Source organism: Rhinatrema bivittatum, chromosome 8 (assembly GCF_901001135.1).
Source record: "Rhinatrema bivittatum chromosome 8, aRhiBiv1.1, whole genome shotgun sequence".
Lineage (NCBI taxonomy): Eukaryota > Metazoa > Chordata > Amphibia > Gymnophiona > Rhinatrematidae > Rhinatrema > Rhinatrema bivittatum.
This window is the reverse complement of record NC_042622.1, coordinates 147,570,526-147,595,427: the sequence shown is the minus strand read 5'-3', so window position 1 is coordinate 147,595,427 and position 24,902 is coordinate 147,570,526. Positions and strand designations below refer to the sequence as shown.

The 24,902-nt window shown below is 47.1% G+C and overlaps 1 protein-coding gene across 2 annotated transcripts in view; it reads left to right on the top strand.

Annotated features, from left to right (window-relative positions):
- LOC115097047 overlaps positions 1–24,902 on the top strand; it is a 175,401-nt gene that overhangs the window by 142,262 nt on the left and 8,237 nt on the right. For both annotated transcript variants that reach the window (XM_029612478.1, XM_029612477.1), the window contains 2 exons: positions 18,183–18,367; positions 18,465–18,539. In XM_029612478.1, the coding sequence (XP_029468338.1) occupies positions 18,183–18,367; positions 18,465–18,539 (260 nt within the window). The remainder of the gene's footprint in view (positions 1–18,182; positions 18,368–18,464; positions 18,540–24,902) is intronic.

Below are 24,902 nucleotides of genomic sequence, written 5' to 3'. Positions count from 1 at the left end.
TGAAGAAAACCAAGATTATTTTGAACAAAATCTCTATATCTCTATATCACTGTAGTATTTAACTTCAGCAACTTTTCTATCCCAGTATCTTCTCAAGTTTAGAATTTAGGTGTGAGTTTAGACTATGAATTATTCATGAAGCCTCACATTAAATCTGTAATAAAAGCCGGTAAGCGATGAGACCAGGTAAGTAGAGAAGAACTTCTCCTAACCAGAGACGTGGAAGGGCTTCGGTAAGTCTTTCCTCCAGTCTCCTTGCTTGGCGTGCCATACTGATATCGTTTTCGATCCCGTGCGGGCGAAGGAAGGGGGTTTCAGAACATTTTGAGCAGCCCCCTGGTGGGCTTGGTAGACTCTTCACTTCGTGATGCAGGGTGCCGCCATCTTCCACACGGTTTGGTGTGGCGCCATTTTCCCTCTTTGACCATTAGTAGGCCCGGTGCGGGCCGTCCTTCTGTGGCCTAACGTGTGCATATATGCGAGCACACTCACAACTGACCGCTTAGTTCCATGCTCGCCGAGGCGAGTCTTGTGGGCTCTCGAGAAGCATTATCCGGCTAAACGCAAAAGCTACAGAGGTTATGGCCTCAGCAGCAAAGAAGCTCAGATGATACTTCCTTTGCGCTGCCTGCCATATTAGGGCTGCACGGTCTGACCTGGAATCCTGCCTGTGTCAGCGCTGTGGGGAAGCCTAGGGAAGACTGGACTCCAAGAACTTTTCTAAGTCCAGTCCATCCCAGTTGGAGGATGGGTCAGCCACGACCTTGTCTGATAGCACCCCGGACCTGAGCAATTCCGGGGCTGCGTCCTCCCCAGCAGAGGGCAGTTCAATGGCCCCTACCCCGGTTGCTCCAGGGCCAAATATGGACCCGGTGGCCTTCTCTTAGTTGGAATTCTTCCAGGGCCTTTGTTCAGGCACAGTCAGCCCCTGCCCTGGAACAGGCATTGCCCCAGCTGGGAAAGCCTCGTCCTCCCAGTCCCTGACAGCAGGCCTCGGGACATGCCTCGACTCACCAAGGGTATCCCGGATAGGACCCAGACTCCCCGGACAACGACGGGGGTTCCTTAGAGGATGGGGAAATCCCCCGCAGGCTTGGAGCCTTATTGGACCATGCTTCGATTTTTCCACAGAGATGAATTACTGTTCCTAGTCTCCCAGACTGAAGATTCTGGGAGCTCCAGGCACAGACCCTGTGTCGGAGCCAGAGAAAAACCCCATCCTGGTGTCTCTACGAAAAGCCTTTTGCTATTTCCCAATGCTGGAAGCCATCCAGGAGTTGATTGACCTGGAATGGGACGCCCTGGAGGCAAGTTTTAAAGGAGGTCTGTCCTTGGAGGCCTTGTATCCTCTGGACCCAGCGGTCAGAGGACGCCTGCGTTTCCTGAAAGTGAACGCCATAGTCTCAAAGCAAACAACTATCCCTGTTGAGGGAGGGGCGGCCTTGAAGGATGTTCACCATAGGCAGTTAGAATCCATTCTTAAGCAAGCTTTTGATGCGACAGCAATGACAATGGTGGCTTGCTCCTGTCTGCTCCTCTCAAGAGAGGCAGATAGCTCTGGGGCGCATGCCGGAGAGTTGATTGAACCCGCCACAGCCTTCCTGGTGGACGCAAGCTCGATCCTAGTGTGTACCTTGGCCAGAGGACAGCTATGGTTGCGAAACTGGTCAGCGGACGCAACTTCTAAGGCAAACCTCACAGAGATGCCTTTTAAGGGATCCCTCCTATTTGGAAGAGAATTGGAGAAGCTAGCCAGTGAGTGGGGCGAATCTCCAGTAACCAGGTTACCAGAAGATAAGATAGAGATTACAGCGCCCCTCACCCATGAGGGGTTGGGCCAGGGGCTCCCAGCGCTTCTGGCCCTACAGAAACTCGTCATTTCAGTCAACTTGGGCCTCGGGAAGGTCTCATAGAAACATAGAAATGACGGCAGAAGAAGACCAAATGGCCCATCCAGTCTGCCCAGCAAGCTTCACACATTTTTTTTTCTCATACTTATCTGTTTCTCTTAGCTCTTGGTTCTATTTCCCTTCCACCCCCACCTTTAATGTAGAGAGCAGTGATGGAGCTGCATCCAAGTGAAATATCTAGCTTGATTAGTTAGGGGTAGTAGCCGCCGCAATAAGCAAGCTACACCCATGCTTATTTGTTTTACCCAGACTATGTTATACAGCCCTTATTGGTTGTTTTTCTTCTCCCATGCTGTTGAAGCAGAGAGCCATGCTGGATATGCATCGAAAGTTCTTTTGGAACCGACAACCAAAAAGAGGAACAGGTTCGGGCACAGGTTCAACCCGAATTCCCCAATGAAGTTGAGCCGACCCATCCTCAGGAAGAGGAGATAGGGGGCCGACTATCCCTCTTCTGTCTGCGGTGGGTCGAGATCACGTCGTACAAATCGGTACTGACATCATACGAGAAGGGTATGCTCTCGAATTCCACAGCATCCCACGGAACTGGTTCTTGGTGTCACCTTGCCATTCCCAGCACAAGTAACTGACAGTGGAATCCGCACTAAGGCTCCTCAGTCTGAGGGCTATAACTCCGGTTCCTACACCCCAATTAAATACAGGACGATATTCCATCTATTTCATCGTGGCCAAGAAAGAGGGCTCATACCGACCCATCTTGATCTCAGGAGCGTTAACAGTCATCTGCGGATGATTCACTTCCGCATGGAAACTCTTCGCTCCATCATAATGGCAGTGCAACCAGGAGAGTTTCTTTTTTTTTTTTTAATTTATACTTTATTAATGTTTCATATGCATAACAAAATCCAACAGTATCTTTGAATACATGAACAATAAATCAATGAATATGACATCTGTCTGTATGCCGTTCCTGTCAATGGTATACAAAATGTCAAGTCATGGTATTCTCCTTCCACATCCCCTACCCATCCCGGCTCCCTAACACCCCCTCCCTTCTTCCCTCCCCCCCTCCCTAACCCTGCACATGCTAATTGTAGAATTAAATACATACAATTAAATACAGCCTCAAGCTACAGCATAGTCATTTGTATAAGTGGTATGGAACTGCAGCAAACTGAGAGGAGTGTCACACTGGTGGAAGAAACATAAATAGAAGGTCAAGTAGCCCTAGCAATAAAAACAGTTGTATAGAGATAACAATTCAGAATAAACACAAACAGCATCACCGAGCTAACCTTTGTTCTAGAAGATACCATATTTTCATGTACCTCTGTTTTGATTTTTTTAAAGTGCTATCCCCAAGTGTATCCTCCAAGTTTGTGTAATCTCGTCCGCACATTATCCTCTGAGGGCAGGTTACCAGTTCTCCACATCTGTGCCAACTCACACCGGGCAGCGATAATAACAAGATGAGCTAATTTACATTGGTCTGATGGGATGTCTACAAGTAGATTCAAGAGAGCATTCTCAGGTTCTAATGTAATCTGTGCACCCAAAATGTGTTTTAAAATTTGAGTAATGTAGGACCAAAAATGGGCTACCTTAGGACAAGACCACCACATATGATAAAATGTGCCTAATTGTCCGCAACCCTTCCAACACAGGGGACTGTTAGCGGCTGCAAATTGGTGGAGCCTGTGTGGGGAGTGATACCACTTAAACAAGATCTTATAGCAATTTTCTGTTAGTGGAGTATATTGGAAACCTTTCTTGGTAGCCACAAAGATGTTGTCCCATATGTCTTCAGTGAAAAGTCTACCATTATCAGCCTCCCATGTTTTCATAATTGCTGGTTTAACAGTGGGGTCCTTATTAATAAAATTATAGGTCCGTGATATCACCCTTTTTAGAGAATCTGCATGATCACTCCAGTGCTCTAGTTGTGTTTTACCCATCTCTAGGTCCCGACTAATCCCCTCCGTCAAGAAAAGGTGGTGGACCTGAAGATATGCAAATACATCATTTGGAGGCAGCTGATATTGCTCTTGTAACATTTGAAACGAAAGCATAGCTCCCTGCGCCCAAAGTTGGCCCAGTCCACCTATGCCTTTCGCTTCCCAGGTACGGAAAGATTTCAACTGACCTCCGGTATGTAAAAGGGTATTAGTGATGATGCTGGAGCTATAGAAGTATTTCCGGTCCCCCACTAAATATTTCTTCCATGCATCCCAAATGGTAAGTGTGGACTTAACTAGGAGAGGAATATGTCGCAGTGGAAACCACATCCCCCGAGGTAGCCACAGGAGGGTTTGAAGTGGCATTCTATCCACCAGAGCTTGTTCAACATTCCCCCCCATTGTTTTTGCTCCCCCTTCCGATGCCAATCCAGAGCCGCTGTTAAGTTGAGCCGCTGCATAGTACCACTGTAAGCTGGGTACTCTCAACCCTTCTCTCAACCTAGGGCGGTACATAAGTTTGGGATACCCTTGGGGGTCTGCGCCACCAGATATAGGAGAAAATCTTCTGTTGCCATTTTTTAAGAATCGCATTAGATATATGTATGGGAAGAGATTGAAATAGGTATTCCAACCTAGGTAGGATGTTCATTTTGATTGAGGATATGTGACCAAACCAGGACAGGTAGAGGCCAGACCAGCGATCTATATCTTGAAATATCTTATATATGAGTGGTGAGTAGTTTAACTGGAACAGCTCATTTGGGTCCTTGCTAATATAGACTCCTAAGTATTTAATTTTCTTATGTGCCCACTGAAAAGGGAACTGAGACTTCAACCTGTGAAGCTCATCCTCAGGAACAGAGATGTTTAATATCTCGGATTTTTCCACATTTAATTTAAAACTAGACACCTTGCTGAATTTCTGCAATTCAGATAAATTTTCACCTAGAGTTTGAGTCGGACTTGTTAGGGAGAACAAAATGTCATTGGCAAACATGGACATTTTGTAATCCTTGTCCCCAATTTTAATTCCCTGGATCTTATTATTGGTGCGGACTTTTATAGCTAGGGGTTCTAAGAATAATGTGAACAATAACTGAGACAACGGCCAACCCTGTCTCATTCCTCGTCTTATGGGAAAGGCCTCTGAATAAGTACCATTAACTTTCACACGGGCCTTAGGTTCTGTATATAATTGCTGTAATCCGTTTAAAAATTTCGGGCCAAAATTTAATTTCCGTAATGTGCTAAATAAAAATGGCCAGTGGACCATATCGAAGGCCTTCTCTGTGTCGACTGACAGTAAGACAGTTGGGATATCCTTATCTCTCACCCACCAGATCAGGTCCACAATCTTACATATGTTGTCAGCTGCCATTCTACTGGGGATAAAGCCCGCTTGATCCGTATGTTCCAGGCGAGCCAGTATCTTGTTAAGGCGAGTCGCCATGATTTTGGCTTGTAACTTAAGATCAATATTTATAAGGGAGATCGGTCTATAAGAACCGCAGTTAGTAAGGTCACGCCCTGGTTTACCTAAAAATAGTGATTTCTGCTGTTAGCTCCTTCTCCCAGTGATTTCCCCCCCCCCCCAATAAATGATTGAAAAACTGCTACATTGGAGCTGCTAAGACTGATGAGAATTTTTTTTGTAAAATAGAGGGGTATATCCATTTAGTCCTGGAACTTTATTAGCCTTAAGGCCCTTGATGGCCTCTATAATTTCACCCTGAGAGATCTCTCGTTCCAGGTATTCTCTCTCCTCCTCCCTCAAACATGGAAGATCTATTTCTTGCAAGTAGGTTTCGATATGCTCTGTACTAACAGAAGAATTGTCGTTCCCTGTACGTACCTGGATCAGTTCAGACCCTGGGTTATGTCACCAATCCAGCAGAGGGAAGCAGAGAAAACATTCTAAAGACTCTGACGTATACCCTGGAGCCATCACCTGCAGTCAATCAGTATTTCTCTGTCTCCCAGCAGAGGTGGATGTCCCTAACCCCTGCAGTCTGAGGTAGTTTATTTTTTAGTCAGGTAGTTTAGGAGTTAATTTTTTTGCAGGCTTCCTTTTTCTTTTAAAGAGAGCCTGTTCTTTTCATTTAAGTTATTTAAAAAAAAAAAAAAGATTTATTTTTTCTTCACAGCCGTTTCACTGCCTCCTGGGAGGTTGCCAAGTCCTGGGAGGACTATCCCTCCTGGTTCTGAGGCTGCCGGAGTTGGGGAGTTTTGAACCCAGCAACTACTCCTGGCAGGGGTGATACTGGGGGGCCTGGCTCACTCACCCTACTTAGAGCAGCTCCTGGGGGCCGTGGCGTTTCGGTCAGGTAAAAAAAATAAAAATAATTCTTGACAGCTGAATTGTTGTTTACTTACCTTCTGGTGTTCGGTGAGCCCGTGCCTTTGTTTTTCGCCGGGGTTTCTTTTAGTTTTTTAGTTTATTTCATACTTTTTATTTCGTGCCATTTTTTCTTTATAATGCCGTGAGGCACGGCCTGCCGCGTTTGTGGAGATGCGCGCGCGTCTCTCCAGAGAGAGTCTCTGTTCATCCTGTCTCCCCGGGTGGGGTGGGGGGGGGGAAGGCTCATCAAGTTTGCCGATTTAAAAAAAAAAAAAAAAAGGGGCGCGGCCCCAAAACCTCGGCCCAGCTGCTCTCCTGCCCCGGACTCTTTTCGATGCAGTGCGGGAACTGAGGCACTCCTGTCTACTCTGAGGGTGGCGACACAACAAGCTATTCAGGGTGCTTCTGCTGTCGCCGCAGCCGGTGGTCCCTGGGGGGGGGGGGGGGGGGGGAGGACAAGCCGCGCGAAACAGGGCCATATTTATCGGCTGAAAGCCTGGAGGAGATTTCAGATTATTCTTCCTCTTCTGCCTTTTCAGGGGATTTTCTTTGTTTTCTTTGCAAAGCTTACAAATCTAAGAAATTTCATAAGAGACATAAGTCTCTCATCTGAACAGAGGTTACGGCCATGTTCCTCAAAAAGGGCTAGTCCCACGGATTTGGGAGTGGGGTCAGCTCCGAAGCGTCCCCTTCGTCCCCTTCGTCAGGGTCCAGATCAGACAATTTTTTCTTCTTCAGATGATTCTGAGCGTGGCTCTTTATCTATCCCGGACAAGTCCTTGCCGGAGGGGGATTTAAATGAAGACCCTGCTTTGAGTATTAGTTCAGACCCTCATGTTGCGGATGGGGATGACCCCAAAGTAGTCCGCCTGTTTAGAAGAGATTAATTCCAGCTATTTTACTGGAATTGGGTCTCGAGGTTCCAGCGAAGGATTCTTGGATGGGTGACATTGACCCAGTGTTGCCTGGCCTTAGAGGTCCCACGACATCATTTCCTTTTCATCTTTCTCTCACTGACCTTAAGTACCGGGAGTGGGATACTCCTGAGTTGGGGCTTAAGGTAGCACGAGCCATGGAGAAGTTGTATCCATTACCTGAGGAAGCTTTGGAAATTTTAAAATTTCCTAAGGTGGATGCCGCTGTTTCAGCCGTCACTAAGAAAACAACTATTCCAGTAACTGGGGCTACGGCTCTTAAAGATCTCCAAGATCGTAAGCTGGAGGTTCAGCATAAGCGAACTTTTGAGGTTTCTGCTCTTGGTGTGCAGGCGGCCATGTGTAGTAGCTTGGCTTTGCGAGCTGGACTAAGATGGGTCCAGGCTTTACAAAACAATTCTTCCCTCTCTGAAGAAGAAGTTGCTCAGGCTGGTAGACTGGAAGCTACAGTTGCTTATAGTGCAGATGCTTTATATGATCTCATTAGGACCTCTGCTCGCTCTATCGTTGCTTCTGTATCGGTTCGCAGACTTCTCTGGTTGACGAATTGGTCTGCAGACGCATCCTCCAAAGCTCAATTAGGGGCTTTACTCTTTAAGGGAAAATTATTATTTGGTAAGGAATTGGAAGATTTAATTTTGTCCCTAGGGGAAAATAAGATTCACAAATTGCCAGAGGACCGTCCTAGGCCTAGAAGCTCTTTTTCATCTTGCTCTCGTTTTCGGTCTAACAGAAGATTTCGTTCTTCTCGTCCTTCGGCTCCTCCAGCTAAACAGTCTTCAGGTAGACAACAGAATTGGTCTCAGTCCTTTCGTGGCCGCCACTTTGGTAGACCTGGAACTTCCCAAGTCTCAGGAGGCACAAAGTCTGTCCAATGAGATAAGGCCGGCCCTTTCTCCGGTTCCCGTCATAAGGGGCAGGCTGTCTCTGTTTTACGGAGAATGGGCTAGATGTGCGTCGGATCAAAGGGTTCTATCAGGGATTAATCAAGGTTACGCTTTAGATTTTGTTCGGCGGCTTCACAACCTGTTCCTAATTTCACCGTGTTCTTCCCTACAAAAGCGTCTCATAATCCAAGACTCGCTATAGCGTTTAAGCGACCTAGGAGCTATAATTCCAGTTCCAACATCAGAACATCGGAAAGGTCATTATTCAATTTTCTTCATTGTTCCCAAAAAGGAGGGAACCTTTCGTCCCATTCTCGATCTCAAGAGGGTCAACCATTGTCTAAGGATTCCAAAGTTCCGGATGGAGACTCTTCGATCTGTCATAGCTTCGGTTCACAGAGGAGAATTTCTAGCATCGCTCAACCTCACCGAAGCTTATCTTCACATCGGCATTCGATCCGATCATCAGAAGTTTCTCATGTTTTGCATTCTAGGACAACATTATCAATTCAGGGCTCTCCCGTTCGGATTAGCCACAGCTCCCAGAACATTTACCAAAATAATGGTGGTGGTGGCCGCTCAACTCAGGAAGGAGGGCCTGTTGGTACATCCGTACCTGGACGACTGGTTGATTAGAGCGAAGTCGGAATCTCTTTGTTATTATACAATCAACAGGGTAATCAGCCTTTTGCAGTCTCTAGGCTGGGTGATCAACGAAAACAAGTCACCTATTACCTTCCCAATCTCTGGAGTTTTTGGGTGCACGGTTCGACACTTGTCAAGGGATAGTGTTCCTTCCGGAGCATCGCCTTCTCAAGATTGTCACACATTCGAGACTTACAGTCTATTCCTATTCCTTGTGTGTGGGATTACTTGATAGTTTTAGGTTCAATGACCTCTACTCTGGAGTTGGTTCCCTGGACCTTTGCGCACATGAGACCACTTCAGTCTGCATTGCTTTCACGCTGGAATCCGGTTTCGGAACTATACCACCTTCCTCTTCCTCTTACAGAGACGGCTCGTTCCAGCCTAGATTGGTGGTTACAGACAGCGAATCTGAAATGAGGTGTACCACTAGAGATTCTGGAATGGACTGTGGTCACTACCGACGCCAGTCTTTCAGGCTGGGGAGCGGTATGTCAGAATACATCTGTTCAGGGTCAGTGGTCCGAAGAGGAAGCACAGTGGTCGATCAATCTTTTAGAAACCAGAGCGGTTCGTTTAGCCTTAATCGCTCTTCAACCTCTCCTTTGCGGGAAGTCTGTTCGGGTTCTCTCCAACAATGCGACCACGATAGCGTACATCAACCGTCAGGGCGGAACCCGAAGCTTCCTGGTAGCTCAGGAAGCACAACAGCTGATCACCTGGGCGGAACAACATCTGCTCAGCATTGCAGCCTCACATATTGCCGGGGTGGACAACATTCAAGCCGACTTTCTCAGTCGGCATCATCTCGACCCAGGCGAGTGGGAACTGTGCAAGGAAGCCTATCAAATGATATGCAACAGATGGTCCACTCCGGCAATGGATCTCATGGCCACTTTTCAGAATACCAAAGCCCCTCGGTTCTTCAGCCGCAGGAGGGAAAGAGGAGCGGAAGGAGTAGATGCTCTGGTACTTCCTTGGCCAAGGGATGTTCTTCTCTACGTGTTCCCTCCCTGGCCTCTAATTGGCAAGGTTCTGCGTCGCATAGAAGTTCAGCAAGTCGACGTTGTCTTAGTGACTCCGGAGTGGCCACGCCGTCCATGGTTCGCGGACCTGGTCAGACTAGCACTGGACGGTCCCCTTCGATTTCGAGATCTTTCCTGCCTTCTGTCTCAGGGTCCGGTTTGTTTGAAAGAGGTCGAACGCTTCTCTCTAGCGGCATAGCTTTTGAGAGGCGTCAGTTAAAGAATAAAGGTTATGCAGATGCTGTAGTGACTACTTCATTGCGTTCTAGAAAGCCTTCTACATCTTTGGCTTATGCAAGGGTGTAGAAGGTTTTTGAATCTTGGTGTAATGAGCATCAAGTAGATCCAGTTCACTCTTCTGTATCCAATATTTTATCTTTTTTACAAGACTGTTTAGCCAAGGGTTTGTCCTGTAGTTCCTTACGGGTACAAGTGGCAGCGCTTGGATGTTTTCGTGGTAAGGTTCAGGGATTATCCTTGGCTGCGCATACGGATGTAGCGCGTTTTCTCAAAGATGCACAACATCTACATCCTCCATTTCGGAATCATTGTCCTGCTTGGAGTTTGAATTTGGTTCTTAGGGCTCTGTGTTCAGCTCCCTTTGAACCCCTTAATCATGCGACTTTGAAGGATCTCACATTGAAGGTGGTGTTTCTTGTGGCCATTTCTTCAGCTCGTAGAATTTCGAGTTGCAGGCCTTGTCTTGCAGAGAGCCTTTTCTTAGAATTTCTGATACAGGAATTTCATTACAGACTGTACCATCTTTTTTTACCCAAGGTAGTATCTTCTTTCCATTTAAATCAGTCCATAGAGCTTCCGGCTTTTCCGTCTTTAGATCGTTTGGATCCTTCCTCTAGGGATCTTAAAAAATTGGATGTGCGTCGAGCTCTGTTGCTTTATCTTGAAGTTACAAACAAATTTCGATTGTCTGATCATTTGTTTGTTTTGTGGAGTGGCCCTCGCAAAGGTCATAAGGTTTCGAAGGCTACGATTGCTCGTTGGTTAAAAGAGACAATTCGTTCAGCTTATCTTCTAGCTCGTCGTGACCTTCCTGAAGGGTTGAGAGCTCATTCTACTAGGTCACAGGCTACCTCTTGGGCAGAATGTTTGTTTCTCCTCAGGAGATTTGTAAAGCAGCGACTTGGAAGTCGTTGCATACTTTTGCTCGTCATTACCGCTTGGATGTTCACGCTTCAAGTTCGGCAGCCTTCGAAGAGAGTGTTCTCCGAGCGGGACTCTCTGGGTCCCATCCTAATTGAATCAGCTCTGGTACATCCCAGGGTCTGGACTGATCCAGGTACGTACAGGGAAAGGAAAATTGGTTCTTACCTGCTAATTTTCGTTCCTGTAGTACCATGGATCAGTCCAGACGCCCACCCTTTGTCTGTGTATTTGTCTTTTCGGAGAGTCCGCTCGTTCACTGTTTGGGTGATTAAACCACCTTTCATGCTGTCTGTTTCTTAATATTTTCTTATTTATTCCCAAGATTTTTTTTTTGGGACTCTGCTTACATTTAGGATTTATGAGTTGGAAATTTGTTCTCCTATTTAGATAGCTAGTTAATATGTTAGTAGTTAAATTTCTGCTTTGATACTGCTCAATACTGATTGACTGTAGGTAGTGCTCCAGGGTATACATCAGTCATTAGAATGTTTTCTCTGCTTCCATCTGCTGGATTGGTGACATAACCCAGGGTCTGGACTGATCCATGGTACTACAGGAACGAAAATTAGCAGGTAAGAACCAATTTTCCTTTATATAAATCCCCGTAGAATTGTTGGAAGTGGTTTCTAATGTCTGGGGGAGAGGAGAGTAAGCTCCCATCAGAACTGCGGATCCCAGTAATCTGAGACTGAGTCTGCTTTTTTGTTTGTTCAGATATCGAGCTAAGAGTCTCCCTGACCTGTTAACCCATTCAAATTTTTCTTGGGTTATTAAGGACAGTTTAGCTCTCGGCCATTGTTTGCAGCTCTTCTCTAACCTTCTGTAGTTTCGCATATGTAGCCTTGGCCAATGCCCTTCTATGTATCTCTGACAGTTTTGCAATGTCATCTAGCAATGTTTGTTTCAGCTTTTGCTTTTGTTTTTTGTCATGCGATCCCTTGGAAATCAGATGTCCCCTCACTTACTACCTTCATGCAGTCCCAAATAACCCTGGGATCTCCTTCATTAATGTTTAGGAATGATGTGATTTCCATGGGCGGAAGCCTTTCCCTGCAGCTGAATCCCCCAGGTCTATTCCAATTAAAGCATGGTCGGACCACGTTATGGAATTAATGCACGCCCTGAGTACCCTTCTAAGCAATAATTTGTCAATCAAAGCATAATCTATTCGTGAATACGATTGATGTGGAGAGGAGAAAAAAGTATAGTGTTTGGTGTCTGGGTTCTTCTTCCTCTGACTCCACACATCTTCTAGATCCCATTTGGAAATAAGAGACCAGAGCCTTTTCCTTGGCTGCCCTGTACCCATAGTGTTCCCTCCAGAGTTATCTACCTGTGGGCAGAGTGTTAAGTTAAAGTCTCCCATAATGATTAAGGTGCCCTCTCCTTCCTTTATAAGTAACTGATCAAGTGAGTCAAAGAAACTCAATTGGTTAGTATTGGGAGCATAAATATTGAATAGGGAGATCATCTCCCCCTGATACTCAAATTTAACCAGTAAGTAACGCCCATTGACATCCTCTATGTGAGTTTTTATAACGTAATCATACCCATGTTTGAACAATACGCAGACCCCGGCGTATTTGTGTTCTATTTGCTGGTGAAAAGAATTGGTATGCAAACATTGGCCACGCCAACAGGTGCTTGTAACGTCGCCTCAGATGGGTCTCCTGTAAGCAAATTATCCCAGCTGCTTGATTTTGTAAGTCCTGCTTTAAAAGGTGACGTTTGTGCGGGATATTAAGACCTTTGACATTTAGAAATATGAATTTAAGTGCCATTAATTACATAAACTATATTTAAAATTCGAATGCTCTATCCTCTTCCCTCTGTTCTTATTACCCCCTCCAATGTTCCCCTTCCCCCAAAAGTAATATAACCACCAATGAAAGTTACTCTCCCTTTGCATCCTAAGTTACCACTTAACTTATCCCTTGTGCAGAAAGCCCCCCTTCCCTTCCCCCCTCTCTCCCAGCCCACCTGGTAAGCGCCAGCTCATTGTGGCATTCCTGCTTAAACAGGTGAGAGGCTCTGTGTGGCCCTAGGGCGAAACAGCATCTCTCCCTCCACCATAAACATCGGAAACCCCACCATCCCTCCCCACCCTCTGTTCATAGTAAACATTCCTTCCAACTTTTACAACTTAATCATTCTCTGATAACTTTGCAACTAAGCACGTATAACATTAACATCTTATGATATTAGAAAATCAACCATGCCCATTTATGTCTCACAATTGTCCTCTGTAATCGGGTTTATCCTGCGCCTTCCTGCACTCTAGTGGCATGAGATTCCTCCTGTCTTCTTAATTTTTGATCCCCTTTTTCGATCCTTTGCCACCGCGGGCTCTCCAGGTGACCTCTACTCTCCACTGCTGCGAACTGTTTGATAGGGATACCTGCTGCCTTTATGATGGCTGCCGCTTCATCCGGGGTAGCTGCACATGAAGTGGTTCCTTGTATGGTTACGGAGATCCCCGCCGGGAACAGCCATCTATACCAAAGTTTTTCCCTCCTCAACACGGAGGTGATCGGGAGGTAAGACTGCCGTCACTTGAGAGTTCGGGGGACAGATCTACAAAAACAGAAATGGTCTGCTCCTCCCACTGACAGGTTTGTTTTTTCCGCGCCGCCATCAAGATCTGTTCTCTTTTCTCGGCCCTAATGTTCTGTGTGCCCGCTCCAGCTCTATCAGTTAGTGAATAGCCACTGTGTCTGTCCCTTTGCCTTGAGCTAGGAAAAGGTTGCATAGCGAGCGTACTACCTCGTGGCAGTCGCTGTAGGCCTCTGTTTTGGGGATCCCGCAAAATCGCAGATTACTCTTGCGATTTCTATTTTCTAAATCTTCAATTTTTAGAAGTAGGTCGTCTCCCCCTTTGGCCATGGTATCATATTGGGATTTCAATTTCTCCAGCTTGTTTTCCTGCGATTCCAACCTTATATCATATTCGTCCACTCTATGGCCTATCTCCCCCATTTCATCTCGCAATTCCGCCATCTTTTCCAGCAGCTCTTTTTTTTTTGCTTTTAAATCTCGCCTTAGTCATTGAACCATTGCCGAAATTCATTACGGGTAGGTACCTCTGATGGTAGCCCTGCTCTCCGCTTGGGGAATCTGAGTCTTCTGCGGACAGAGCCGCCATTTCTGAGTCCGCTCTGCTGCACGGAGCTTCAGAATCTTCTCTGGTTTTTAAATATGAATATTTGCTTAGATCAGACCTCTTCTTCTTAATAGACATGGATGGATGTTAGAAGGAATGTAAAGCACTGCAAATCTCCGCAATTTCGAGGGGATGGGTGATGATTGTCCTTATTTAAAACTCGTGGTGCTCGGGAGCTCTCCTTTCAAGCTGCCATTCCGCTCCGTGACGTCACCGTCCCCCCAACCAGGAGAGTTTCTAACCTCCCTGGACCTCTTGGAGGCCTACCTCCATAATCCAATCCATCAAGACCAGCATTTTGTACGCTTTGCGGTACTGGGCCAACCTTACCAGTTCAGGCATTACCCTTCGGCCTGGCAACTGCCCCCAGAACATTCTCCAAAATTATGGTGGTTGTAGAGGAGGCACTGAGGAAAGAAGGGATCCAGGTGCACCCTTATTTGGACGACTGGCTGATCCGGTCGAAGTCGCTGGAAGAGAGCCTCCATGTGACCAGCAGGGTTAGGTCCCTCCTGCAGGAGCTTGGTTGGGTTGTGAACATTGACAAGAGCAACCTCAAGCCCTCCCAGTCCTTAGAGTACCTGAGGGCCCGATTTGACACCAAGCAGGACAAGATCTTCCTCCCTTCCTTGAGGAGAAGGAAACTGATAGACCAAATATGTCAGTTGACGAACACAATTCATCCCAAGGTGTGAGACTATCTCCAGGTACTCGGCCTCATGGCATCAACCCTGGAAGTAGTTCCATGGGCAAGGGCACACATGCGGCCTCTTCAATACTCCCTTCTATCACACTGGAACCCGCTGTCGCAAGACTACTCTATTCACCTCTACCTACCAATGGAAGTATGCTCTCAGCTGCAGTGGTGGCTACAGGAAATTCACCTAAGCAAGGGTGTAAGCCTCTCCCCAACAAGCTGGATCATCATCCTCACGAAGGACACGAGCCTCCGAGGGTAAGGGAGCTCACTGTCAAGAACTGACAACCCAGGGGCAATGGACTGAGGAAGAGGTGAACTGGAACATAAACCGCCTGGAAGCGCAGGCGGTCAGATTTAGCATGCCTGCAGTTCAGCACAGGCTCCAGGGGTAAGCAATCCGCACGATGTCGGACAACGCAATAACAGTGGCCTACGTCAACCGCCAGGGAGGAACCAAGAACCAGAAATAAGACCCCCTTATGGAATGGGCGGAGCTAAACCTACAAGGGATCTTGGCCTCCCACATCACGGGAAAAAACAACATCAGAGCAGACTTTATCAGCAGGGAAAGCCTGGACCCAGGGAAATGGATGCTGTTGACCAGAGCCTTCCAGCTCCTAGTAGATCACTGGGGCCTTCCATCCTTCAACCTACTGGCTACATCTCACAATACGAAGGTTCCCCTGTTCTTCAGTCACAGGCGAGATCAGCGCTCCCAAAGGATCGATGCCCTTGTCCAGACTTGGCCAGAAGAATATTTACTGTGGCCTCTACTGGGCAAGATCATCTGCAAAATCGAACACCACAGAGGGTTAGTCCTTCTGTTGGCCCAGGACTGGCCCAGGTGCCTTTGGTATGCAGACATGTAGAGGCTTCTCGTGGAAAGTCCCCATTGCCTCTCCCCGCACAGGGATCTTCTCCAGCAAGGCCCGTTTCTTCATGAAGATCCAGCTCAATTCTCTCTTATGGTCTGGCCCTTGAGAGGGATCGCCTGACTAAGTGCAGATATTCGGCGGACGTAATTGTCATATTGCTCCGTACATAGAAGTTTTCAATGTCCCTGACGTACATACGGATCTGGAAAAGTTTTGAGGCCTGGTGCAGGGAGCGCAGGGTGCCCCCGCGAATGGCCAAGATCACCATGATCCTAGAATTTTTACAGGACAGTCTGAACAAAGAATTGTCTCTCAACTTCATGAAGGTCCACGTGGCAGCCCTCTCCTGCTTCAGAGCCGAGGTGGACAGAACCCGTTTGACGGCACATCCGGACTTGGCCCATTTCCTAAAAGGGGTTGAACATCTACGACCACCCTTAAAGTTGCCGGTCCCCCTATGGAACCTCAACTTGATATTGGACTTTCTGGCAGGGCCTTCCTTCAGATCATTGTGCAGTCTTGTCACTACACCTATTAACACTAAAGACCGTATTCTTGGTGGCGATATGCTCGGCTCGTCTCATTTCTGAGCTACAGGCGCTGTCCTGTTGGGAACCGTTCCTTCGATTTACTCCAGGAACAGTACAGCTTCGCACCATTCCCTCCTTCTTACAAAGGTAGTCTCGGAGTTTCACCTGAACCAATCCATCGCCTTACCGTCCCCGGATAGACATAAGGACACGGAAGACTGCCATCTAAACGTCGGTAGACATTTAGTACGGTACCTGGAACGTTCGGAACCAGTGCACAAGACAGATCGCTTGTTTATTCTTCACGGGAGGAAGAAACAGAGCGAAGCGGCTTCACGAGCTACCATAGCCCGCTGGTTCAAGGAAGTAATCAGGGCAGCTTACATAGTGGCAGGGAAGCCTTTACCTCTACAGGTCAAAGCTCATTGTATCAGGATCCTGGCAGTATCCTGGGCGGAAGCTAAACTACTGTCGCCCTCCAACATCTGTCGAGCAGCGACATGGTCCTCCCTACACATCATCTCCAGATTCTACTGCCTGGACGTCAAGGCCTGGGAGGACACAGCCTTTGCCAAGGTGGTGCTAACAGGACCGCAAGCAGCCTCCTGCCCCATTCGGGAGTAGCTTTCGTACATCCCATTGGTCCTGAGTCCATCTGGCTACACGCTAGGAAATGGAGAAATTACTTACCTGATAATTTCGTTTTCCTTAGTGTAGACAGATGGACTCGGTATCCTGCTCATGGCTGCCGCCAAACACTGAACCTTGGGTGACAATCCCCGAGAGCAAGACAAGTACGGGTAAGCCACACTTTCCTCTAGTTAAGACACCCATAGTTACCGGGTGCCGGCGTTTCTCGGTTGAAGTGCACTGGCAGTCTTCAGCTATATCCCACATCAACCAGTTCAAGTTAATCACGTTAATCAAGTTATTCAAGTTAATCAAAGTTAACCAAGTTGATCAAATTATCCAGACATACATATATCCACAATTGCTTTTCAAAGAGAATAACGAAGAGCAGAGCTTCCTGCAGGGGTATATGTACTGGTGGTGACGTCAGATTGAAATCTGACTCTGTCTCCAACTGCTATCAGGAGCACACATTTGTCTACACTAAGGAAAATGAAATTATCAGGTAAGTAATTTCTCCAATATTTCCCTACAGTTCCAAAGCAGCTGCAGGGTCAGTTCTCTCCCTCACCCTCCATTTAAGGCCGGTATGAGGCACATCAGTTGGAGGGGAAAAAAATGAGCAAGCAAGAAAATAGGACACTCATGCTGCTAGGGCTGTTGCAGCCATCTTGGATCAGCTAAGATTCCTCTTAAAGATAAATTGGCAATATTAGGGGGTACTCTTAGACAAGGATTTATCTATGACTGTTCATATGTCTAAAATGATCCAGAATTGTTTTTTCCATATTAGAAACATTTGTTTTTTGGGCCATTTCTGGAGAAATCAGATCTACAGTTATATTTTTTATATATGACAACTGCAATAGATTACTTCCGGATCTTTCAGTGGTCTTAGTAAAAGGATCACAAGTTGATTACAGGACATAGGAAATTTGATCATGTCACACCTTGCCTTGTAGAACTACATTGGATGCTAATCATTTGCAGAATTAGATTCAAAAGTCTATGCTTGGGAAGACAAGTCACACTTATGTTCATCTCCAGATCTGATATTGCAGAAGATTGTCTCTTTCTAAGGCGGTATCAGGATTCTTTCATCCTTCTGGCTCTTGTTTCGCTTCCCCTTCTCTGTAGGAAAATTGAGAAAGATAGTACTGTGGAGGGTTCATAACATTTTTTTTCCTTCATTGCTTTTGACAAAAGGATACTGTCAGTTGCCTGCACTGCACTACTTCTTATAGCAGTGTGATGTCACTGGAAAGTTGTGGTGCTTTCTCCATCTGCTAGCAGGATGGTATATACCCTTGTGTCTGGACTAGTCTAGCAGAATTCAAGGAAAGGAAACTAACAGATTAAATTTCTTCTTTTGAACCAGTATAAGAAAAGTTGGTGCAGTAAGAGAGATGGCTACCAGCAGAGATTTCAACTGTCATTGAGCCCTGTCTTTTTGCTCCCGTACAGGAGAATGCCAGGCTGTACATGAACCTGTTGGAGATGGAGTTTAGTGTGGATGTGAAGCAGAATGAGATCAACACCATTAACTGCATTGAGAGGGCGCTGAGGAGCAAGCTGTCCTGTGAGGTGAAAGTGATTTTCTCTCAGCGCAGGCTAGAATTCCTGGAGGACTTTGGTTCTAGCCTGAACAGGTAACTGGAAATAATCCCAGCACTGGTGTGAGGTTTTAGTGGTGCGTCTTACCTCTTAGCCGGCACTGACCCGCATTTCTTATTTGTGTTTTTCCAGCCTCTTGATGGCGTATGATGAGCATCAGAAGCTTCTTAAAAAGCAGACCACCAAGAAAAGAGTTGCTGCGAATGGGTAAGAAGCTGGGTACCTAGATTACAGGTATATTGTGTGCTTGCAAGGGTGTATTTGTCCACTCTAAACCCCTCCACTAGGTGACACTCCCTTCTATCTTTTATTGTGACTATGTTCCATTTATGAGATTTTCTAGGCCTATTCTTTAGCTATCCATAGTACGTGGTTCCACCTATGCTGCAGGTGGAGGCCCGTCTGCAGTACAGCCACAAGGAGTTCCAGCAGCGCATTGGGACCTCCTGCCCAACTCACTCCCCTGCCAGCCCTCCTCCGCTGCGCGTGTGGTCTCCCGTCGCACCAATGACGTTCAGGTGAGGAGAGAAGCTGTTGCGGCTGGATGAGGACCAGGGAACAGTCACCCTCTTTGTTCCCAGCCAGCCTTGAAGCAGCAGGCTTTGCATCTGCTTTAATCACTGCTCCATTGGATGATTAGCGATCTCAGTCCCGATAGTCAATGAGCAGCAGCAGTTTCCCCAGCCAGCTCGACACTTAAGTGCACAGTGGCAGAGAAGGGATTGAGACCCTTTACGTGACTGAGGCAGTCAATCAGAGAATAGAGGAACACCATTATTGCTGCAGCTTTCCACTTTGTTGTCAGGAGAGGCAAGTCTGCCTGTGTCCGGGTGTTACCACACACCCCCATCCTCGTCAGCAAGCATGGCAGTCCTTCAGAAACACAGTCTGCGTTTGGCGGTCGACTATGAAACAGCTGAGACAGCAGCCCCAGCAGGGAAGGAACGGGCTAAGTCTCAGAAATGGAGAAAGGAGAAACAGATGGCCATGGTGGCAGCAGGGAGTATGTCGACAAAAGAAAGAGAATCAAGTAGAGGCCAACCAAGAAGGGAAGTACTGAGACCATCCAAGGAAGCATGACAAGAGTGATGCAAGGCTTATATTGGCAGAAGCAGCACATAGCCAGCAGGAGGACACCCCCGTTGAGGCACTGGCTTCTTCAAGCACACCAGAGCCCCCATGGGAGCACACAACTGTGAGGCTTCCAGGATGCAAGACTCTTCAAAGGACCTTTTTTTCCAAGTGGGATCTGTTGGCGTGGTGCAAATGCGACCAGCACACCTCTCCACTGGAGTCCCAACATCCTCTCCCACAACGAAGCAGCACCCTGGAGTTTCGCTTCATCCTCCAGATGTCTGTCCGCATCTGGACCCCCAACATAGGGGTATTCGCCAGCTGCCATGCCCAAATTCATCTTGTTGCCCAATCTCCCAAGTGCAGCAAAGGGCAATGAGGTTCCACATCACAGCACAAGTTGTAGTAATGAGGCAGCAATAGCAGGTGCAACACAGGCGTCAAATGAAATGCCAGTCATCTGAGAGTACCCGCCATCTATGGACACTTCAGATGTGATTGGGCCATGCAAATGATCCTGGGAACGCAGCTCAGTGTACAGGTGCCACTGACATTCACAACATCCAGCAGCACAGGCGGAGCAGGAAAAGTGGCATAGCGGTAGATGGTGAGTCTAAAGGGGACACTGGGAGCAATATACATGAAGAGCATGGGAAGACAGCAAAAGGCAAGGCTAAGCATAAGGCTAGCACCAGCATGAGTAGTACCTCTTTGGAAACATCTGACTCGGACTCTGTCAGCCCACAGCCCACTTCACCCATCAGCTGAGGCTGGGGAGGCATCTAGGGGACCCCAGCCCTTACAACATTCTCTCAACTTTGGGAGAGTGATCTTAGATCCCTCCGCAAGAAGATCAAGAAACACTCATATTGACATTTTCAGGATCATGGAAGGAAGGCATTGGAGGGACACGCAGAAGAAGGTGAAGGATGAGGAGGATGCACACAGCTTAGACGAGAGTCCCCAGGAGCATTATCAGTTGGACTTGTGCATTTCTTAGAATAAGCTTTATTGGACAAGACAATCCCTCTCAGTATGGCCCCATGCTAAGTTATGCAGATACCATCCTCAAGGCCTATAAGAAATATGATGCTGCATGTGGCTGAATTACGATGAGAGATTCCGTGATACGATGGAAGAGAATAGTTTCATATCCTGGGGGACACAGGATGACAGCCTGTGGTTGAAGCAGATGTCATGCAAGGCAAGCGATGCAGGACCATGTGCCCATGCGCCTAGGAAATCCTTGTCGACCTTACAGGCTGCTGGGGGACAGCACAGTTGTCTGACAATGTTTACTGGTGCCATAACAGATCGGCATGTGGTTTCCAGGTTTGAAGATTCAAGCACATTTGTTCATCCTACACAGCTCGGGGAGTAATGGAAAATCCAAATAGGTATCTTCGGTTTTGTAAGGCGCCATCACCCATAGATCTGCTAGCTGTTTCCTTGGCTGGACTGCTACCCCAGGCGAAGAGAGGCCCAATAGATTGCCCAAAGTTTCCATGAAGAATTCCCTATCCCTTTCCAGGGTCATGTTGGGAGCCAACTACTATTAACGCCCCATCTGGAGTGCAGCACACAAACATTGTTCAACAGAAATTGGATATGGCGTTAGCTCTGAGACACAGGGCTGGTCCATTCCCTTCTCCGCCTTTTTGCAAGATGTTCCTATCACCTTTGGTGGCGGACCCCAAGAAAGAGCCCGGCAAATTTCACCTAATTCAGAACATTTCCTACCCTCAAGGCACTTTGGTGAACAATCAGCTTTTCCCTGAAGAGTGCACAGTGCAATTCGAATCATTTGACTGTGCCATTGCCTTGCTCAGGAAGTGCATTGCAGGTGCTTTAATGGCCAAGACTGATTATAAAGTCAGCTCTGACTTCTTCCTGTTCACTCGAACAGCTTCCCATTGTTGGGTTTTTGGTTTCAGGATCAATACTACTTTGACAAATGCATGCCAATGGGGGTATCCAGTGTCATGCACCGACTTGGAGCTCTTTGGTTCCTTCCTTCATTGGGTGACATCACGATGGGTTGGATCAAGCAACATCATATGTTACCTTGACTACTTATTCATTGGGCCAAGGGAATCTGAGCATGTGTTTGTCTCCTGCAGGAATTCCAGTCAGCTACTGATGACTTCAGGGTTCCCCTGGCGCACAAGAAGACAGAGGGCCCTTCTGAAGTCATCTGCTTCCTGGGCATCGAATTGGAATTGATCAACATGGTGTCTCAGCTTCCAGCCAATAAAGTTGCAAAGCTATGCGTTATGATGCGGCAGGCATTGACAGCTAAGAGGCTTATGCTGCGCTCCGTGTAAACCATCTTGGGCACATTGAATTTTGTCTGGCGAGTGAGTCCCATGGGGTGGGTGTTTCTGAGAAGGCTTGCTGCTGCCACAGTGAGCATCAGTAGGCCGCATCACTTCATGAGGGTGTCAAAGATCATGCACACAGATATCTCCATATGGGCATCATTTCTGGACGAATTCAACAGTGTGTCCTTGTGGCAGGGCTGCTGCTGTCAAGCAGAGACTTGCGCATACATTTGGATGCCTCGGGGGAGGGGGCTGGGGTTTTGGAGTATTCTGTGAAGGAGCATGGTGCACCGTGCCCTGGCCAATCACCTGAGTTGAGGCAGGTTAACTTGGAACATCATATTCTTGGAGCTAGTTCCCATTCTAGTAGTCCTTGTCCTATGGCGTGAAAAATTGAAGGACAGGTATATTTTGGTGCAATAACTAAGCTGTGATCCAGGTCCTGAACAGGCAATTAGCGAAATGCCCCAAGGTGGTGGACTTGCTAAGGGAGGTTGCCTTCACTGGCTTGCACATCAGTACCACAGGCAGGGCGAGGCACATCACAGGAGATTGTAGTGGCATTGCTGGTTCCTTATCTCATGCTAAGTGGGATTTGCTTTGTAAATAGGTACCCACGGTGGATGAATTGGGACCACTTATGGATGATTGGTCTCTAAACACCAGGAACTTACTACGGAAATCTCCATCCAGATGGTCCACATAATGCAGAAGTTGAGTACATGAGGGGATTCCTGATGCAGCACGGCTGGGTTGTGGGGCCAGTTTGCCAGATGACCTGATGGTGAAATATGTCTCCTCAGCCAAAGACATGGGTACTTACAGAGGCTCAGTGGTTAGACATCTAGTTGGCCAGGCCTTTTTCACAAAGGCACATGGATAGGGGTTCCCACCAAGTTCTTTGTTGAAGAAGATGGCGAGCTGGTCGAGAAAGTTGGGGTCTGTGTTGGACTCATGGATTACAATTATGCACGACTTGCTGGGGAACCTGTGGAATCCATTAACTCTTTGGATTTTGAAACTAATCTGTTCCACCTAGCCACCTCACTGGCTTTCTTTGGCGCTTTATGCATGAGCGAGTTTGTGACCTCCGCCAAAAGCGATTCATGTATCAGCAGCGTGCTGTTGTGGAACATGACATGTACAGCTCAAGCATTCCACATAAATATTCAGGTCAAAAACTGATGAAGCAGGCAAGGGTGCAATCCTCTCCTTGAAGTGTATTGAGTCGTGCACCACTTATCCCTTGCAGAATATAGAGAAGTACTTGGTTGTTTGGCCCTAGGGTGGTGTACATTCACTTGTGCAAGCTGACCAGATACCAGTTTTCTGTTGTGCTCAGATTGGCAGTAACCAAAATGGACCTGGATTCAAAAAATGTACCACCCACTCCTTTAGGATTGGAACGGCAACTAGCACGACAGACAGGCTTACTGAAAAATACCATACAGAGGTTGCAAGAGGATGTGGTTAGTGCAGTTAGTATAGCTGTGTTTAAAAAAGGATTGGATAAGTTCTTGGCGGAGAAGTCCATTACCTGCTTTTATTTAAGTTGACTTAGAAAATAGCCACTGCTGTTACTAGCAACGGTAACATGAAATAGACTTAGTTTTTGGGTACTTGCCAGGTTCTTATGGCCTGGATTGGCCACTGTTGGAGACTGGATGCTGGGCTTGATGGACCCTTGGTCTGACCCAGTATGGCATGTTCTTAAATAGGAAGATGGAGATCAGTTGCAGTTAATATTTGTTAGGTTGGATCGGGTGAGCACAACTACTCATAACTCTTAACTGTTGTAGATTTGTGCTGGTTTCAATGGACAGCATGGATTGTTGGCCTGTTTTTTTGTGTTTTTTTGCATTGGGCTGCTGGGAAGGGTGCATGATCACCCCTATGGACTTCATTTGGGATTGGCGCCTCGTGGACTTGGATGGGCATGCAAAGTGTGCACTGGGAATGATTGTTAGCCCTTCTGCAGCAGTGGAGAGATTTCGTCGGCTGCCTCTGATGCTCTCATAATACATCTGGGGGCAATGACTTGGGCAACCTATCGAGCAAGCAGTTGGTGAATTGGCCTCCAGGTTACTATACACTCATATTTTATGGTCTGTCGTCATTCTGCTCCCAAAATTGAACGATATAAAGCTGTGGAGGAGAAGGCACAAGAAGATCAACTCCCAGATTGACGTGTAGATTTGCAAGCTTAGCAACTGCCAAATCTGACATGAGTGAACGGGGATGTCCAAAGTGAAGGCATGTTTAGGCTGGACAAAGTTCAATTGTCAGATATTGGCTATGATATATTAAACAGTGCTCTACAGGAGGCCTTGGAGGACCTATTTTGGGGGAGTGATGTTGGCCACAGTTAATGATGGTGGGGGGGCATGAAGCATGGTGGGGGGGCCCTACCTCTTGCTTATGGCGGGTACCTGAGCCAGTAGGGAGCGTTTCAGATGTGGTTCAAGGGTCCATCATGGTCCAAGTCAGCAGTGGACTGGAGCCTTGGGCGGCATATTGTGGGGCATCCTTAGGCCTCAGGAGGCCTCCTTGCTTGGGGACAAGGCTGGGGGCTGGGTTAGATGGTGCTTGGTATTATGGCGGAGGTGGGGGCATAGCCTGTTTTGGCGATTACGATCTCAGCTCAGGTATAGGTTATTTAAGGGGGATATATTGTTAAATAAAGCTGCGGCCTTATATCCAATTGATATTCTTAAATCCTTATTTAATTGTTATGAATACTGTACCAGTTTGTGGCAGAGTGTTGTATCTGAGTGTTATAGGGAGGGATGTAGCCGACACTATTCGTGGCTTCTAGAGTTATTGAAGTCATAGTTATATGTATCGTTATGCCTTACCCCCTTCTCCTCTCCAGCACTCTGAGGAAGTGCAGCCCTTTGATTTGCCTAGAGCCACATTTTTCCATTCTAGCTGGGAAAAGACCTTGATGAACCAGGCCCTTCATTTCATAACATCAGGAGCTGCTCAATGTCTTACAATTTTTTTTGCTAGTATTTGAGCGAAATGTACATAAGGAACCAAGAATATATTTTTTTCCGTCTAAGCAGGTCATTTAGCTATGCTGCGTGGGTGACATCAGCTGTGACATCACAAGGCTGAGCTTTACTCTCAGCTCAAAGAGCTTTGCAGTGTGCCTGCTGTTGCGACCGTCGCTGCC